At 39.9% G+C, this 17,400-nt stretch overlaps 1 protein-coding gene across 2 annotated transcripts; it reads right to left on the reverse strand.

The window, feature by feature from the left end:
* Positions 1-2,819: 2,819 nt before the first annotated feature.
* On the reverse strand, positions 2,820-9,785 carry LOC106931042 (voltage-dependent calcium channel gamma-7 subunit-like). 2 transcript variants are annotated; one of them, XM_088013830.1, is made up of 6 exons: positions 9,590-9,785; positions 9,205-9,291; positions 8,017-8,157; positions 4,834-4,979; positions 3,696-3,912; positions 2,820-3,524 (listed from the first exon to the last, which is right to left on the reverse strand). In XM_088013830.1, the coding sequence occupies exons 1-6, from the start codon at positions 9,783-9,785 to the stop codon at positions 3,457-3,459; spliced, it is 855 nt and encodes a 284-aa protein (XP_087869956.1). In that variant the 3' UTR covers positions 2,820-3,456. The 2 variants fall into 2 exon arrangements, with proteins under 2 accessions (XP_087869956.1, XP_014864452.1); XM_015008966.2 differs by having other exon boundaries at positions 2,820-3,912.
* Positions 9,786-17,400: the final 7,615 nt, after the last annotated feature.

Here is a 17,400-nt window from a genome sequence, read left to right on the forward strand (position 1 = left end):
CAGATATATTACCAAAAACAAACAGAACCTGCACACATAGATGCTAAAACATGACAAAATGTATCCCCAATAGAAGTTTTAATAAAACAAATTGAGTTACAGATGTCAACTCTATAACAGCAGTAATTTTGTCAATATTTCCTCTATTGCATTTGATCAGATTTTAAAGCTGCAGTATCACTGAAGCACTGAAAAGCAATTGCTTTAGCTTGTTTTGTGATTATATATATAAACAGTGAAATAAAATAAAATGTGAACTGATTTCTGAGAGAAGCTTCAATTCTTTTGTGCATTCATACACAGGTAAAAAAAAAAGAGCTGAGTATGGAGATAAAAAAGAGATACAACATGAGAAATAGTAATGCAGTATAACAGCTGGAGGACTTTTAGAGATAATTACATAATCCAACAAATGATTAAAAAAAGCTGTTTATTTAAAGCAAGAACAAAGCATTTATCATCCACTGGTCATAATGGCGGTCGCAGGAACCCAAAATTACTGAAGCAGATTTTGATTGAAAAGGTTTGCAAGTGCAACGTCTGGAGAATTTCTTTTATCTTCTTCAACAGATGCTGCAGAAATGCTTGTGGGCAAGGCACTGAACTGCCTAACAAAGAAAACAGTCAACAACTGGGGGCTGGAGTTACATCAACCGCCTAAACAGAAAACAGGAAAACAAACCAGACTGCAGGACGTTGGCGATACGACAAGCCCACTTCATATTTTCCCCTTTTGAGTTTTTTTTCCCCCACAATAAACAGTAGGAGCAGGTTTTATTTCTCTGAAGCATCACAGTGATAATCCAAACCAATTAGTTCATGATGACACAATGGGTTTTATTTTACATTACAGTAGCAAACTAAAAAAAAAACTAAAGCAAATGAATATTCAGAATTAGATCTGGTTGTTGGTGTGCAGGAAATTATGCTCTTGCATTCTGTTCTTTGTACAGTGTCGTATAAAAAAAAAGCAATTAGGCTTTTGAGAATAAAACTGTCTTAACTTTACAAACTGAAATAAATGGCCAAGCGGGGTTGAAATGCTTCACTGGAAAAGTCTGAATTAACTTCAAGTTCCCTCTCTGTTGCAGGACATCTTAAAGTGAAGTACTCAGGAAACAAGATGAACTATTTCCCTCTATGAGGAATAATTTGCAGCTACTTCAATAATCAATTAAATTTAATTACGCTATTCAAGTCAAGTTTATTTGTATAGCACATTTCAGCAACCAGGCAGTTCAAAGTGCTCCAAATGTAGGGTTGAAAACCACAGACTGCGGTCTTGCAAATGTATTCGTACCCCTTTAATGTACTTACTGTAAGTTTGACTTTATATGGTAGACCAGCAGAACGTAGCATATATTTGCAAAGTAGAAGTAAATGTCTGGTTTCAAATATATATTTTTTTTTTACAAATGGGAATCTGAAAAGTGTGCTGTGCAATGAGAAGCAGATTTAGGTTTAAAAGCACAGGTGGGAGAATTAATCGACAGGATCACTACTAGCCCTGCTCTTAACAAGGCTGGTCTTTATAGAAGAGTGACAAAGAAAAAAAATCTATTTCTGAAGAAAAAAAAAAGTTTAGTTTGCACTTTGCCACAAGCCTGGTAGGCAGAAGATGCTCTGTTCAGATAAAACAAGGTTTTACAGTTTTTTGTATAATTTACACATAGTGAGGAACAAGCACTGCACATGTGTCACAAACACATCATGCATGCTAAATCTTTACATGTGTTTTTCCTAAAAAATGCATTTTTTTTCTTCTGTGTTGGTCTGTAACATAAAACCAGTATTGTAAGTTGCTGTAAGTTGCGACAAAAATTTATGAAAATATGTTTGCCTGCGTAGTTCGTAGTATACGAAAACATTGAGAAAACATTATTTTCTAGAAGGTTATAATTATATGGCTAGTGGAGGCTGATTTATAATTTAGCTTTGGTGATCTAAGGCTAGTTAGCGTTTTAGAAATTAGATTTAATTTAACTGGTCAGTCAAAAAAAAAAAGAAAAAAGAAAAAAAATTACATTGATACGCCATTAGAATTTTTGCAGGGTGTGAAATTTGTGGGTGAAGCAGATGTATTTATCTATTTAGGTTTTACCTACTGAGGATTTAAACCCAGACATGTATAATAACTGTTATGTCATATCTTCTTTAATACCTTAGAATGAAGTGGGAAAGAGGGTTTATTTAAGACTTTAAGTGGCTAAAAAGCTCCATAAGACAAACAATGGCGTTAAAATGATTTGCAAATATAACAAATATTTTTATCAAGTGCGTTTTATAATTATATTTAAAGATACACTACTAACCAGATTATCACTTTATTTCTGTTTTGCAGTCCTTATTTGTGTGTCTAATAATTCTGGATTTACAATTTAAAATTGACAAAATCTGTAATTTCATTTCTTTAAGACTAATACCGCACAGTAAAGGCAGAAGGAAAGACAAAGTTCAAGAAATGTTTAGAGCCAGAAACGTTTGCTTCGGAGGTTGCTTCATGGCTGCGGCCACTAGAGGGCGCCGGATTCCTGTAAAACTGGAGAAAACCAGACAGCTCTGCATCCAGACGCTGCGTTGCTGCAGCTGCTTCCCTTCAATTCAAAGCTGAACAAGTAAAAGTATTTTCTCACTTAGACCTGTGCAAAAGCTTCACTTGCCATTTCACAACTCTCTGATGTGCAGCTATGTACAAGAAGCTAAAGATCTGTATCTTAAATATGTAAAACAATACGTTGATTGCATGATATTTCTTAATAGTATCTCTGTATGTTACAAAGCTTAACAACATTCATTCTGTGCAGATTCATTTAACAGTTACTGTATTAACTAATACTTAATAACACCGAGGCCACTATTATGACTTCATGGGTTGTGGAATCAAACTGATGATGTAATAAATTCAGACACAAATAGAATATATTTAACCACGTTTCACCGTCTGGCAAAAACGCATGTAGTCCACATGTTGGCGTGACTTATGCATGTAAAAATCTATGAACATTCAGAGTCCTTTCAGATCAGTGCTTTGCGTTGTACATTTCCAAGTGTGTACAAAGTCCTGCAGCAATGCAGCATCTTTGTATAACACTGCAGCCCCCCTGCTTCACTCTCCCTCCCTTGTACCTGCTCTACCAATCAACCTAACCTCTAATGTCTTTCTGGAGAACAGTTTGCCTCTTTCTTGACTTTCTCTTTAACTTCTTTCTTCTTTTTTGTTTGTTTCTTTCCATCCATCACGGCTTCTTTGAAATCTTCAGAAATCAGTAAAAAAAATAAATAAATAAATAAAAATCCCCTCCTTCTCTCTCTTTGATTTATAACGTCTCAAAGCTACATTTTTCTGCTTCGTTCGATGCTAGATCAAAGCTCCGCGCTTACCCTGATCCAATTCGAAATGTTCAGTATATTTGATGATGAAGAGTCAGTGGCTCGTCTTCGTGCGGCTCCCCCTTCTTAACAGGGGGAGGCGCTCATGTGCACATGCGTGTGATAGTGAGGTGGGGGTACAGGCGACGGAGGCATGGTCATGGGAAGAGCCTGGCCCTGAGGGTGGGAGGAGTGGGACCTGGGTAGGGTGTGTGTGGAGGGGTAGCCAGTGGGCTGTGGCTGCATCTGGTAGCTCCCTGCAGAAGACGACACGGAGGGCGGACTTCCCTGGCCGCCAACTTGGAGGGTGCATTTCGGCGGCGCCGGCGGAGTCTGGTTGAGCTGGATGGAGATGTCGCTGGACGCCTCTGAGGTGCTGCGGCCTCTCTTGGGTGGAGGCCAGGAGGATTCTGGGTGGAGGTACTGGCCGCTGTAGTCGCTGCCCTCGGACAGACGGGGGCGGTAGATGGCAGGGTGGGGGCGGTACATCTCTTCCTCTGCGTAACGCTTCATGAACAGGTAGACTGATAAAACTCCGGCACCCTGAGAGAAAGTCAATTTTAAAAGAAATAGAGAATTAGCATTTGAAATGTTTGACATGTCAACTATATTTCCACAAAATATATTACTAATGAGGTAAGGTAACACCAAGGTGAAAAAACTAAGCTACGGACAAGAAACACAAAGGAATATCACAAAGAATTATGAAAGAGATAGTAAACATAAAATGTCATTTTAGCCAAAATTCTAAAATGATAGTTTATCATTTGTACTGAAGCTGCTTTATTCCAGGTTTCCAACATGTAATTGTTCTGCTGCATAAAGAGGGTTTAATCCAGTAAGCTTTTGTTTTTTTTTTCAGTTAACAAATTATGCTTTTCTGTAATTCAAAATCATTTTATGATGCTTCATAAAAGAGATACTTTGAGATGTATTCACAGCATTTCAGGAATAAAAATATTCTTGGTATTTTAAGATTCTGGGGCATCACTAGCAGCAGATAAGAGGCGCTTCAGCTGATACAAAGAGTCTATCAGGTATATGTTGAAGTACCTTTAAAGGACGACAGGAGTTCTTGAGGGTTAAAGGTCAGATCTGTTGTGTTGGAATGATTAACTTCTGATCCCATCAACACATTAAAAACCCAAAAACTTCAAGCTATGCTGAAACACCATAAACTGACTTCGAAATGAGTTAGCGCTTATTTCTGCTGTGCACATACCAACTTTACTCTCTTGTTTCTATTTGATGTCTTTTTATTTTTATGAGATTAATTTCAAAGCTGCAAAAGCTGAGTCTGAGATGAAGCAATGATAACAGATTTAAACAAACGAGCAGCATAAACTTGTGCTGTCAAACAACAGCTCGGACCAACAGACAGCGCCGCACGCACACACACACACGCACGCACGCACGCACGCACGCACGCACACACACACACGCACACACACTACCCACACTGACCTCTTTGAGTAAGAAGGAAGAGGCAGCAAAGGCGAAGGACCAGCCGTAGTGGTAATTGAAGAACTGCTCTGGCTCTCTGGGCCGGTTCATCACCTCATCATTAATACTGGAGATGTAGAGCACCAGACCCACCACCAGACTGAGGCCTGCATGCAGCACATTTGCGATGACAATGACAGAGAGAAACGGAGTCAGATACATGGAGGTTCATTATACTGCGATAGAGATACTCGCGGCAATGCGGCCGAGGAGAAAAAGAGAAAGATACGAGCTGACCGTGAAAGCCAATTAGCCTCCAAAGTGATATCGATAAAGAACAAAGAGATGGATGAGAAAATGCTCCGGAGTGAACTTTCACCACACAAATCCAACTACATACAAAACATGTTTTTTATTTAGAATTTTTTTGCAATGAAACACAAATAAGTCTGAGATATTGAGAGTTTCCACAGAATTTTTTTTTTAAGTTTATAACTTGGTTCTGTACATAAATTCTCCCACAAAGCCTGAACAGAGTTGTAGTTTGTCTGACAATAGCAGGCCAGTCCTTTTCTGAAGCATTCCAGTTGGGTTTCTCAGAAGAAAAACCTCCTATTCATGGGAATAAATGGTTCCCAATGGAGAAGGATCAGAGATATGTAACACGATGTGTCCCAGGAGACAAACAGAGGCAGCCAAGTGTGTGTTTGCACGTGTTTCCTATTTTCTTTAGATAAACACTGATGACATTTTAAGTATCTGTAATCAAAACCACAGCCTTTACTTAAACTTGACCCACTGTTTTTATTGATTTGTGATATAAGGGGAGCCTAAATGCTCCAGTCTAGCTGGATGTATTATACTGATCACATACTGGCTGCTAAACGTATTTCTTCTTCACTCTTTAAAACTACAGATAGCCTAACCGGCATGTTCCCCATGTTAGCATATTTTAAAATTATTTTAACAACTTTAAGGTAACATGTTTCTTGTAGGCATTTATAAATACCAGTAAATATAAATGAATGCAGAAGAATATTTTCTTTACATGTTGTACATCCACTGGACTAAGTAGTTTCAAGGCAAGTTTAGTGAGAATCAAATATGAACATGTGGGAAAGACCCTCATGCACACTGTTAAAGTAAGGTGGGATATCTATGATGCTGTGGGTCTTTTTGTCCTCAAAGACACCCTGGGAGGCTTGTTAGATTGCACTCTGGACTTTTTCTTTCAAGACAAGTTGGATAAGAAAAAAAAGCTGCAAAAACTGGAAAGTGATTTTTTTTTTAATGTGGGACAATAATGTGAAACATATCAAGATAAACACCAAAAACCTGCAGGGTGAGCTAAAGGAAAGAGACCCAGAACGTAGAAATTCTACATATTTGTGTGAAGAGGAGCTGTCCTTTAAAGGCATTTAATATAAAAAAAAAAAAATTCCCCTCTCACCCTCCGCGGGTGGTCTCTTTCATCCTCTGAGCTCGGGTCCTCTACCAGAGGCCTGGGAGCTTGAGGGTTATATATATATATATATATATATATATATATATATATATATATATATATATATATATATATATATATATATATATATATATATATATATATATATATATTTTTTTTTTTTTTTTTTTTTTTTTTTTTTTTTTTTTTTCATGAGGTGTGCCAATAATGTGGCTAGTACGGTAAAACCTTTTCATCCCAGATGTAGCCCATGCATCTTTAACTCCCCCCCCCCCCTGTCCTTCCAGCAACTAGACATGAACTCTTCACTGCTTTTAAAATGTTAAATGCATGAGGTACAACATATGGCATCCGTCAAGGAATCAATATTCAAAGACAGAGGCCTGCTGAAAGAACCAGATAGGATTAATTTTAGATATGACTGGAACATTGAAATGAGGAGCTGCGCTGTCTCCAGTTGTGTCTCTTTACTCAAATGGCAGGTCTAAGAGGTTCTCTTGTCGACAGACCTGCTGCTACGAGAAGCGGCTCTACGAAATACTGACTCGGGGAGGCTAAATGCAAATGCATGCCAAACCTATTTAGTTTGTAAAACAAATTAAAGTTTGAAGGCATGGAAAATGCAGAAACCATGCTGCTGTCAACTGTGACGTGACAGTACATCTTCATTCACGCGTCCTCAGTGACACGGAGAGAAATCTTCTTGCCCAACAAGAGCAGATGACAGAAAAGGACGAGCGAGCGTTGGGCAGAAAAAGAACAAAGGCAATTAAATTTTTTTTTTTTAAGTGGACATGCACAACTGTGGAGTAACAGAAGCGAGGAAGAGGAAAAAAAGAGAACATCAGCCTTCAAGCAAGCTCAAACATCTGCGGCTCTATGCTGGGTTTTTTTTATTTTTTTTATTGTCTGGATTGTGCTATATTAACCAGAACATGGTGTTACCGCTCGCAAACTGCAATATTCACTAGACCACTGCCTCGGGGATGTAAAAGGAATATTCTGAATAATCCATATATACCACCGAAACCACAACAACCACAACGGACAGAGAGGGGAATGTGAGAGGAATGATAGAGCTGATGGTTTACTGCAGCATCACAAACAAGCAGTTCAGTCCAATTACTGTCATCATCTTTCAGCCGAAATCTCTGACACCTCAGCGCCTGATGCTCAAATTTTATAACCTTTGTTACATAACTCTTTGCTTTTACAACACACTTTTTTATTTTACCCCAGTCCCTACTTGCTAAAGCTGTTGTATCATAATCTGTTTGATAGTCCTTTCATCTCTGCTTACTCTTCAGAAAGTATCAAAAGGAAAAAGCCTTCAGAGAGCTTAAGCTGCAGCGTGCCTCCTGATAGTTTTTACTCTTATCTCCAGCACAGGAAAGGGGATCATTAGTGCCCCCTGCTGCTCAAGAAGCATCCCTACAGAACTGAAGGGAAATCTGTTTGAAATGCCTTTTTTATTTTTCTGCAGAACACTGACATTCTGCAAGCAATTTTAAAAAAGCCAACTTTTAAAAAGAGAAGAAAACTTTTAAACCCTTGGGTTGGGGTGCTGAAAATTAATCCTGTCACTTCTTCTACTGACAGCTGGCACACCTGTACCCCAGTCCAAAAATAAGAGTCATTAACAAAGCATCGCCATGTGTGACGCAGGACACGGCCGGCTTGCTGTAATCAATCATAATGTGAGGGAGCAGTGACAGCGCGACATGAGTAATGGTTCCCACCTGAGAGAATGAAGAAGATGCCGGACACAAAGGCCAGGATGGTACGCTGCGGCCGGATGTGTCCGATGTTGCTGATGACGAAGGCCGTGAAGACGAAGAGCAGAGACACCATGGGGAAGGGCGTGGCCGTGCGAACCATCTCTGTGGGAACAAAAGGTCGCCGTGTTAAAAATAGCTCATCTGATGTTACCTGGAAAGAAATGTTTCCACGGAACAAGAAAATATTCAAAGGCAATCCAACGCAGCATGTTGTAAAAATATTCACACCTCTTTCTATGAGATATATCAACATGAATTGGCACATATTTTCAATTTGATTTCACAAACAAATATCTGAAAAGTCGGGTTGCTCTCATAGTCAGAATCTCTGATTTGGCATTTTGTGAAAACTTTTCCCCACAGAACAATGCTGCCACCACCATGTTATACAGTGGTGATAATGTGCTCAGGGTGATGTGAAGTATTACGCTTTTTGGAGTTTGCACCTGAGCTGTGGTTCTCTGCAGCTCCTCCACAGTCACCTCGGTTGCATCTCACTTTATTTAACAGTCACCTCGGTTGTATCTCACTTTATTTAGAGGCATCAAAATAAAGACAGCTTTCCCCAACACTTCTGAGTTTTTTTTATCTTTTTAAATATTTGAAAATTATGTCTCATTTTCTTCCATTTTGAAATTATGTGCAACTTTGTGTTTGCCCGTCACATAAAACTGCGATACAATATAGCGATGCTTGTGGTGGCAAATTGCAAACCAATGTCTAGATATGTTAAGCAAAACAAAATCGTTCTGAATTTGAGAAACGTCTGCTGCCTTTTATACATAATCTCAGAGTCCGGAAAAAAGTGACAACAAAACACAAAAATATGCTTTTTATACATTATACACATTTGAATTCAGGTAAAAGAGCTAGCTTCAGACGTACATTCCCTCCAAGCTGAGGTTTTTTCACTTTTCTTTTTTTCATTTATGACAAGAACTCTGAGTGAAAGGAGGGAAAGTCCTCTGAGACTGACCCTCCCTCTCCTCGAGTCCCTCTGCACCTGAAGGCCTTTTTTCTTTCACTTCAGATTCTTCACCCTCAGCCCTTCTCCATCCCCACTTTTTCAATCTAGTCAGCTGCACATTACTCCGTATAATTCCTTTGGTAAACAACAGACGTGTAATATCACATCCGTCTTTCACTCACTCAGGATGTTTGCCGTGTTTTCGGTGGTGATCTCTATTTCGGGCTCGGTGAAGTACTCCGAAGCAACACACCTCCCGTTCTCTGATCCTGTGAGGAAACAGAAATTGGAGAACGTTAGGTTTGCTTTTAGGATCAGAGTCGGTCATGCGTGCAGAAGCGCAGGTCTCGGCGGCCTCTCTCGCTGTTAACAATCATGTTTTCTGACAGATTTGATTCCAGAAGCCACAGGCTCCCCTCTTCCTTTTCTCTCTCGAGCCAGACTCGCCCTCAACTTGCCAATCTTCAATGCCTCTTTATGCTCGTTTGTTACTTTCTTGTGCTTGGATATCAGGTGTGTGTGAGTAAGTGTAAACACGTGCACACGAGTGTGGTGATGTATTCCTACCAGCCACAAAGCAAACTCTCCAGAGGCCAGAATGCAGAGCCATCTTCACCTCCATGCTCTGGTTCTGCTGCAGGATGATTCCCTCCACCATTATGAGCCAGTAGTCGGTGGATACAGCCACCCCCACCAGCAGCAGTCCGCAGGCTCCAAACACTGTGGACAGGATGGTCAATGCACGGCTGCTGCATGAACTCATCTGGAGGACAGGGGGGCAGAGAGAGGAGAGCGGTAATTCAAATTCAAAACTGCGGAAGAAGGAGAGACGAGGCAGAAAAGAAGGGGGCCGTGGAAAACGGGGAACTCCGTTTTATCAAACGTGAATCTTATTCACAGGGACACGCCGCGGCTGGCTGTTCCTCTGTTCTCGCCTTGTTATTGCTGGAGATGATTTAGTGACACACACACACACACGCTGGCAGCCAATCGCATTAAAGGTCGGAGAGGAGCCAATGTAACAGATGATGACCTCACCGGCGAAGTTAGACGAGGATTTTAAAAATGGAGGGAACAGAAGCATAAAGGAGACGGTGACTCAGTCGCAGGCTTTCTGTGGCTTAGTTCTGGCTGAACGGCACATGCACGTTTGAGCGAGCTGTCTGTACAGATTCATGTTTCTCAGCGCACGTGTGCCGCATGTGGCTGCTCCGCCTCTGGCCTCTACTTAATTTGGACTGTTGTTCATTTGAATCAGCACAACGAATAAGGAAAAGCACAGAAGAAACAGAGGCATGTTCTTTACTCCAGCCACAGAGCCTTGCAAAAGTATTTGGGGCCACTCAGACTTCATGACATTTTGTTATGCTGCAACAGCAAAAAAAAGTTTGATGTTGGTTCAGCTACAAGTGGTGAGGCAATGGCTGGAGCAGCTTTGCACGTCTAGAAAATGATATTTTCACTTGTTCTACTTTACAGTCTCAAGTCTTTAGCAGGTTTTCTTCCAGCGTTGCTCTGCATACAGCTACACTCACCTTTCCATTAAATGTGACCAGCCTGTCTCTGCTGAAGAGAGCATGATGCTGCCACCACCGTGTTTTGCACTTCAGGACGATGCAGTTTTTTCATATTTTGCCTGTAGACCAATAATTGGAATTATGAACTATTGAACCTCAGCATTAAATAATTCCCTTCTGCCTCTCCTAAAAAGGAACATTTTCAAATCCTCCTCATGCTTGTCATCTTTGAACTATCTTTCTTTTTAAAGAATGCCACGGAGGATTTCAGGCTTCTCCAGCATACTTGAAAAGCCACCCTGAACTCCAAACAAATATCATCTAAAAGCTCCCTCACTGTCTTTTTCCTTTTCCGTCTCACCTTCTCTATTAGCCTTTCAATTGTAGTGCCATGTAACACCAGAATTGCGAGACTGAAATATAAACAGATGGACAAATTTAATATTTTACATGTAGGCCAAAAAGTTTCCTAATGAAGCTCTGAGGCTTTCACAGAGCAGCGGTTGAAATTATGCACGAGCAGATGCTGTTTACTAATTGGGTGTTTCTGAAGGCAGTTGTTTGGAGAGTAATATATTTATAGGTATCACAGAAAAGAGATCTGAATGTACATGCTCAGCAACATTTTTGGGGTCTTTCAACAACAACAACAACAACAACAACAAAAATCAAAGACCATGTTTTGTATTGTTTCAGTTTGACAGGTGTAACTTTGTGCTAGTCGGTCACTTCAGTTCCTGTTACATTATGTTGAAGTTTGTGGTTGCAACAAGAAAAACTGGGAAAAATCGAAGGGGTAGGAATACTTTAACCCTCATATTATGTTATTCATGTTATGTTATTGACGTTTAGATACCATGCTGCAGTGTAAAATCTACACTGCAGCATGGTATCTGTTTTCTCGCTGATGTTTTTTTTTATTTTCTTCAGGGCCAGTTACTTTCTGAACTGTCTTTTAACCTTGTGTGTAAGCAACCAGAGTAAAAATGAGAGAAGGGAGACTCTGGCTCTTCTGAGCTCGTCCTCACTTATTACGCTGCACTACACACACAGCAATAAGCCTAACAAACAGGAGGGAGTGCTCAGCAGAATTCGTCTTCCTCTGGTTTCGCCTCTCAGGCAGCATAATGGCTGCCTCGCCTTATTAACGCTAGCTGTTTAAGAAAGGTAAAGAGGCTTACTCACCAAAGACCTGCAGACATTCTTACTAATTGTGTGTCCCCTCTGTGTTAATTTACAAGTTTTTTTTTTGTTTTGTTTTTTTTCCCTGCGTATACATAAACTGGCTCTTCAGTGTATAATATAATTAAAGTTTATGGAGTTTTTCAGGATCATATGCTTGACAGTATTTTAATTGCATATAATTAGCAGAGGGTTAATGAGTAGCTTTTTGGTTTTGGAACCTCTGCCTGCAATACAGCGCTTGTCAGCAGACGCCCATGTTTCCGCGTGTGGAGGCTGTCGAGCTCATGTACTGTTTTGCAGAATGTTTGGTAAATCATTAAAAAAATAGATAAAGAAAAGTGTCAGGATGCAGCTGTGTGACAGCTTCCCAGATCCAAATTCAGCAAATTCAAAAGGTGTCGATCAGTTCCAGCCAACTTTCAATCACATGGTGATTCCCTGTTATTCAGACCAAATGCAACAGACTCTTTTTTTTTTATATTTTCTTAACAAAAACTCGCTGAGAGGCGTTACTGTCATTTTCATTTTTTTGGAATCAATTGCAGCAGCATTCAGTGGGATGCAATGTAGAAAAAGTATTTCCTCCCTCACAGATGTTCTCTGTTTTTGCTGCTATGATGTTTGGAACAATCCAACAAGTTTTAATATTAGAAAAGCACAACACAGGTAGACCCAAAAAGACATTTTCAAATTATGATTTTAGTGACAAAGGAAAAAGAAGTTATCCAAACCAACCTGCGAAAGTATACTCTAACTATTCTTGCATTAATTCATGAAATAATTGTGATTAATCACTCTTTATTTTTGGAAAACTGAGCTTATTTTCACTATTCGCACTTATTACTACCAGGTAATGAAGATGCCATTTGTTGCATCTTCAACAAACCATTCTGACAACATGAAGTAGACTAGAAGACTTTAAAAAGCAACACACTGCGCCCAAATACAAGGGAATTCAAGAACAAACAGGAAACAAACTTATTGACATCTATCAGTGTAATTATCCACAAACAGAGAAATCATGAAATACTGCTGGACAACATTTACTCCAAAAATGTATCAACAACTCATCCAGGAAGTCATAAAACAACTCAAAGCAGCATCCAAAGCTCTGCAGATCTCATTTGGCTCAGTTACTGTGTTCATGATTCAAAAGTAGGAAATAAGGCTGTGCTCTCTATCAGAAAGCTGTGGAGGTGAATGCCTCAACTACAAGGTAAAATAAAATGATTGGCAATGATTTAAGCACAAAATATCAAATGAAAGTAGGAAAGTACAAGACGAATTGTCAGGCAGAGACACAATCACATGAAAAATAAACTACAAAACATCGGGTTAAATCTTAATGATGCCTTTAACCATTTATCAGCTACTTTCAAAGCCACAAACAAACAAACCTGCAGCAACATGAAAAAGCCATTTCTTTCTCCTGCCTCGTCTTTGTGTGACGAATCCTGGAGGTCTTTTAGAGCGAAGCTATAACAGTGACAGTCGTCCCACAGGGGAATGAAATCTTAAAGATTAAGCCTGGTCCCATCTTATCTGGACAACCATTGTGGAAGATGTGACTGCTGCAGAAGTTATTCTGCTTTCTTTGCTGCAGCAGCGCGACTGAGTAGAGGCTCTTTGTCAACGAGGGGTGAGAAGGAAAAGAAAAAAGAGAGGTAAAGAGTGCACATGTTTTGAGGAGGCATCTGATGTGTCAAAGTAAGAAGATCAGGCAAGAAAATGGTTAGTAATATGGGAGACGGATTTAAGAGGAAAGTAAAAACCTAATCAGACAAACAGGGCATATAAAAGATGCAAAACCACCGAGATCAAACAGATTTACAAGAGCTAGAAAGCAAAATGGCTCTGTCATCTGAGGCACCAGGGCAAAACTAAAGATTTGTATGAAGAGTTAAGCTAAGCATTAGTCTGCTGCAGACCTGTTCTTAAACATTTCTCTCTTTTTTTTCCGTTTTCTCTTCCTAACTAGATAACTAGAAGCTTATCCATCGAGACACTGGGATTTAGACAAAGTGTGCAAGAGGAAGTTATGAGTAATTTCACATTAAATCAATGAAACTTTACTGAAATGACAAAGCATGACGGGGCGCAGAAAGGAATGTGACAATAAGATCGTCAGCACGCAAAAAAAAAAACTCCAAAATGAAGAGTCACCATTGTGAAAAATTAGTTAGAAAGAGTTGGACTGAATTAGAATATGAATACTGCAGAAATTGAGAATTATTAGGAAGTCAAGTTGCTAATCTTTTTTCAGCACCATGGACAGCACCTACACCATTGTTTTCAGTTTGCTTTAAATGCAAAACTAGTTTTATGACCAAAACTAGCATTCAAGCAGGTGAAACTTTTAACCTTTAGTGTGGATTCACATCACTTCCTCTAAAGCTGAGGATCAGGTCACAATCAGTCCCATAAGAAAATAAGAAGAACTCACTTTAATCAGAACATTTCCTTTGTGATCGCTCCTCTCTTTACTTTGCAGTTTTAAGAAACACAAACCCTAATGAAACAGTCAGTAAATCAAACTTCAAACAACTTTGTGCAACACAAGGTGCTACAGATGATTAAAAACCAACATGTCTGCTACAAAAAAGCAAACATGCAGACATAAAGCACTAAAAAGTACAACAGGAAAAATAATTAAGCAGAAACATGAGATACAATCTTATCATAATACTTTTGAACCAGAGAACATTAGTAGATAAACTTAATGAAGTGGTGAAACCCAAATATCAATAAAGCCTTAAGGAGATTAAAAAGAAGCCAAAGTTGAGATAAAATTATAAAATCAAACAATTTCTAAAAATCCAGATAAAACCCGTCAGCTCAAAAGGTAAAAGAAAATTATTTAGATTAAATATATATATATATATATATATAAAATTGATACTTGATGGAGACGCCATAAACAGCAGAAGAAAACAATTTCCTCTAGAGATGTGTGATAGTAATCCCACTTTAAGGCTTTGACACCTCAGCCTTCTTGGCCTCTTTCTCCCAGAAAGCAGTGAACCAATTTAACTGGTTAGATAGGAGCCACAGGGGGACAAAAGGTTTAATTCACTCTAATCTATCTCAATCTACAGATTGGCACAGCCTTTATAACTCACAGGACAAAGAGATGCCAAGTAAAAAGAGGGTGTGATGGATAACAGGGAGGGATAAGAGTTTTGATTTGGGGGATGTGGCTTTCTGCCCAAAGTGGCAGGACCTGGAGTGGGCAAGCGAAAACATAATCTGGCAGGGAACAAGCTTTCTTCTGCTTACTACGGTCACACAGTTTTTACTGTAAATGACGGATGGCGGATGATCCTGAAGTTCGAAGCTGATATAGAGCTTATGCTTCTCTCCTGCTGTGATTTTTGATGTGAGCAATATGGGAAAAGTACTTGGAAAAAAACGTGCTAGGGATGCCGCTGGGTAAAAAAAGACAAAAGATGTTTGGGCAACTAGTGTAAGGAACTAAAGCTGTCTGTTAATTGCAATCTGAACAACTTTTCTGTCATTGAGCCAGTCAAAAAAAAAAAAAAAAAAAAAGAATGAGTGTCCCTTTCTAGTGGCCAAAGAAAACACTGTAAAGATAATATTTCTGCACTTGGCAACAATTAATGAAGCTTAGGCATTTGATTAGAGACTTATTCAGAAATAGGGGGAGATTTTACAGTGTTTTAAGAACTGAGGGCTTGATTTGAGCAGAACTAATTCAGAGCCAGAGAGACTTGGACTGGTGAGACTGGAAGGGAATGATTCCACACTGAGCAGGGTTTATTTGCAAAGGGAATCAATTTGTGAAAACACTGTGAATGCATATCTGAGACCCTTTGAATGGAGTCAATAGACTGGTAAGACCTGATTAGCTTATTTTGGTTTGACTGGGCTAACCTGAACAGAATTAATACGCACTGATTAAAAATTTTGTGTTTAATGAAACCTTCATTTGTAAACAATAAATAGATTTAAAAAACAGGGAGAATATGACTGACCTATGGGGAATATTTCATGCAAGAACCCCCTCTGGGTAGGAAGATGTGAAAACCTTCAGAGAACACAGCAGTCAAAAAAAAAAAAAACAGGAACCGAGAAAAAGTGAAAGAATGTATCAAAAGAAAAGTCCTTGGCCCAAAAAATGGAAGGAGTATCCAACGTGGGCGCGCACGACAGGAGTGCGTCCACGCACTGGAACTAGAAGATGTGCTGAACTAATTATCCCTGTGTGCAGCGTCTCACCAATCGGGCTCAGAGAAAAATCTATGAAATCACTCACGGGGAAACCTTACGACTTCCCGACAACTAAACGCAGAGATCCTGACTGAACGGGAGGCTTTGGTCTCTGCAAACGGTTTCCCTGTGCAGCAGCACCAACAGAGAGGAGAGCTGAACATCCAACACTGTCATCTCTCTGCTGAATACATGTGTGCACAACCAGAACCCGAGCCAGAGACTGCGCACGGAGTTTCTAGGCGGGGGGCTGATAAACACAGAGTGAGGAACATGTGAACGACGTGAAACTGCAGTGGAGTTGTGTGGGGATGGATGACTTGGCTGTCGGAATAAAAGCATTTCCCGGTGCGCTCCGGAACGAGCTGCTGTCTGTCTCTATTAACACGACGCGTCATGATTCCTGCTCTTTTCCACAGCTACCACACACGCGCGCGCGCCTACAATTCAAATGACTCAGTCACCATTGTAATTACTGCCAACAAAACACAGGAATCCAGAAGGAGGAATACTCACAGTGCCACGAAGAGTCGTGCGCACACGTCAGGAAGCCAAGAAACCCCACACCAGGGGAGGCTGTGCTGGGGGTTTTGTCCCTTCCTCTCCTCCGCTCTTTCTTTCTTTCCTTCCTCTTTTCCTCCTTCTGGGTGTTTACCCTTAAGTTCCCCTTCCCATCCTCGAAATGTCTTTTCTCTCCCTCTTCCACGCAGTCTGTCCCAGGCACTGCGGTGGATCGTTTACTGAGCTACTTTGGCTACAAACACAGAGAAATGCTGTAGCGGGGGCAGGAGGGAGAGGTGCTGGAGAGATAGAGAGAGAGAGAGAGAGAGAGAGAGAGAGAGAGAGAGAGAGAGATGTGGACTTTGGGTACTGGTTTTATTTCTCAACTGAACCACATCCGGATCAATTTTATTGCTGGTTTTAGTGTTTTGTGCGACGTGCGCAAATTTACACTGCAAATATTTTAAAATTTTCGTTCAAAAGAAATCCTTTTTTCTCTATTTCTTTTAGTATTATCCCACTAACTCAGTCCTTTGCCAATCGTAGACCGATCCAGGTCTGCATTATGGGTTTAACCCAGCGTACTGGGTTGGAGTTTTCTCACCAAAAATGGAAAATTACTAAAAACTGTTAAGCCAAGTAACAGCCGGCTAGTGCTTGCAGGGGGCCTGGCGCCAATCATGAGTCTGTGATCAAGGTGAGTTTATTATTACCCATAATTTGTTGGACAGACCAGAAACCATCATGAAAGTAAGTCAGTATAAAAAAAAATATATTGCATAAATATAGGATATTTAAAAAGCTAAAAAAAAAATACCCTCAAGTCTATGAATAAATAATATTAAAAAAAAACGGCATAAACATGTAGATACATATTACAACTGTGACTTATTAAAAACTGACTGCAGCAAGGACAAAGCTCTCTCCAGTGGTCAGTAGGGTCTGCCC

Source organism: Poecilia mexicana, unplaced genomic scaffold (genome assembly GCF_051168715.1).
Source record: "Poecilia mexicana isolate PSO_F unplaced genomic scaffold, ASM5116871v1 scaffold_16, whole genome shotgun sequence".
In the NCBI taxonomy this organism is placed as follows: Eukaryota; Metazoa; Chordata; class Actinopteri; order Cyprinodontiformes; family Poeciliidae; genus Poecilia; species Poecilia mexicana.

Bases quoted from the DNA above. Each gene is read 5' to 3' on its own strand.
- LOC106931042 (XM_015008966.2), bottom strand. From the start codon at position 9,785: ATGAGTTCATGCAGCAGCCGTGCATTGACCATCCTGTCCACAGTGTTT. The intron at 8,158-9,204 runs GTGAGTGAAAGA...TTGTTCCCACAG, and splicing joins AAACACGGCAAACATCCTGA to AGATGGTTCGCACGGCCACG. The intron at 3,913-4,833 runs GTCAGTGTGGGT...ACTTTCTCTCAG, and splicing joins CTTCCTTCTTACTCAAAGAG to GGTGCCGGAGTTTTATCAGT.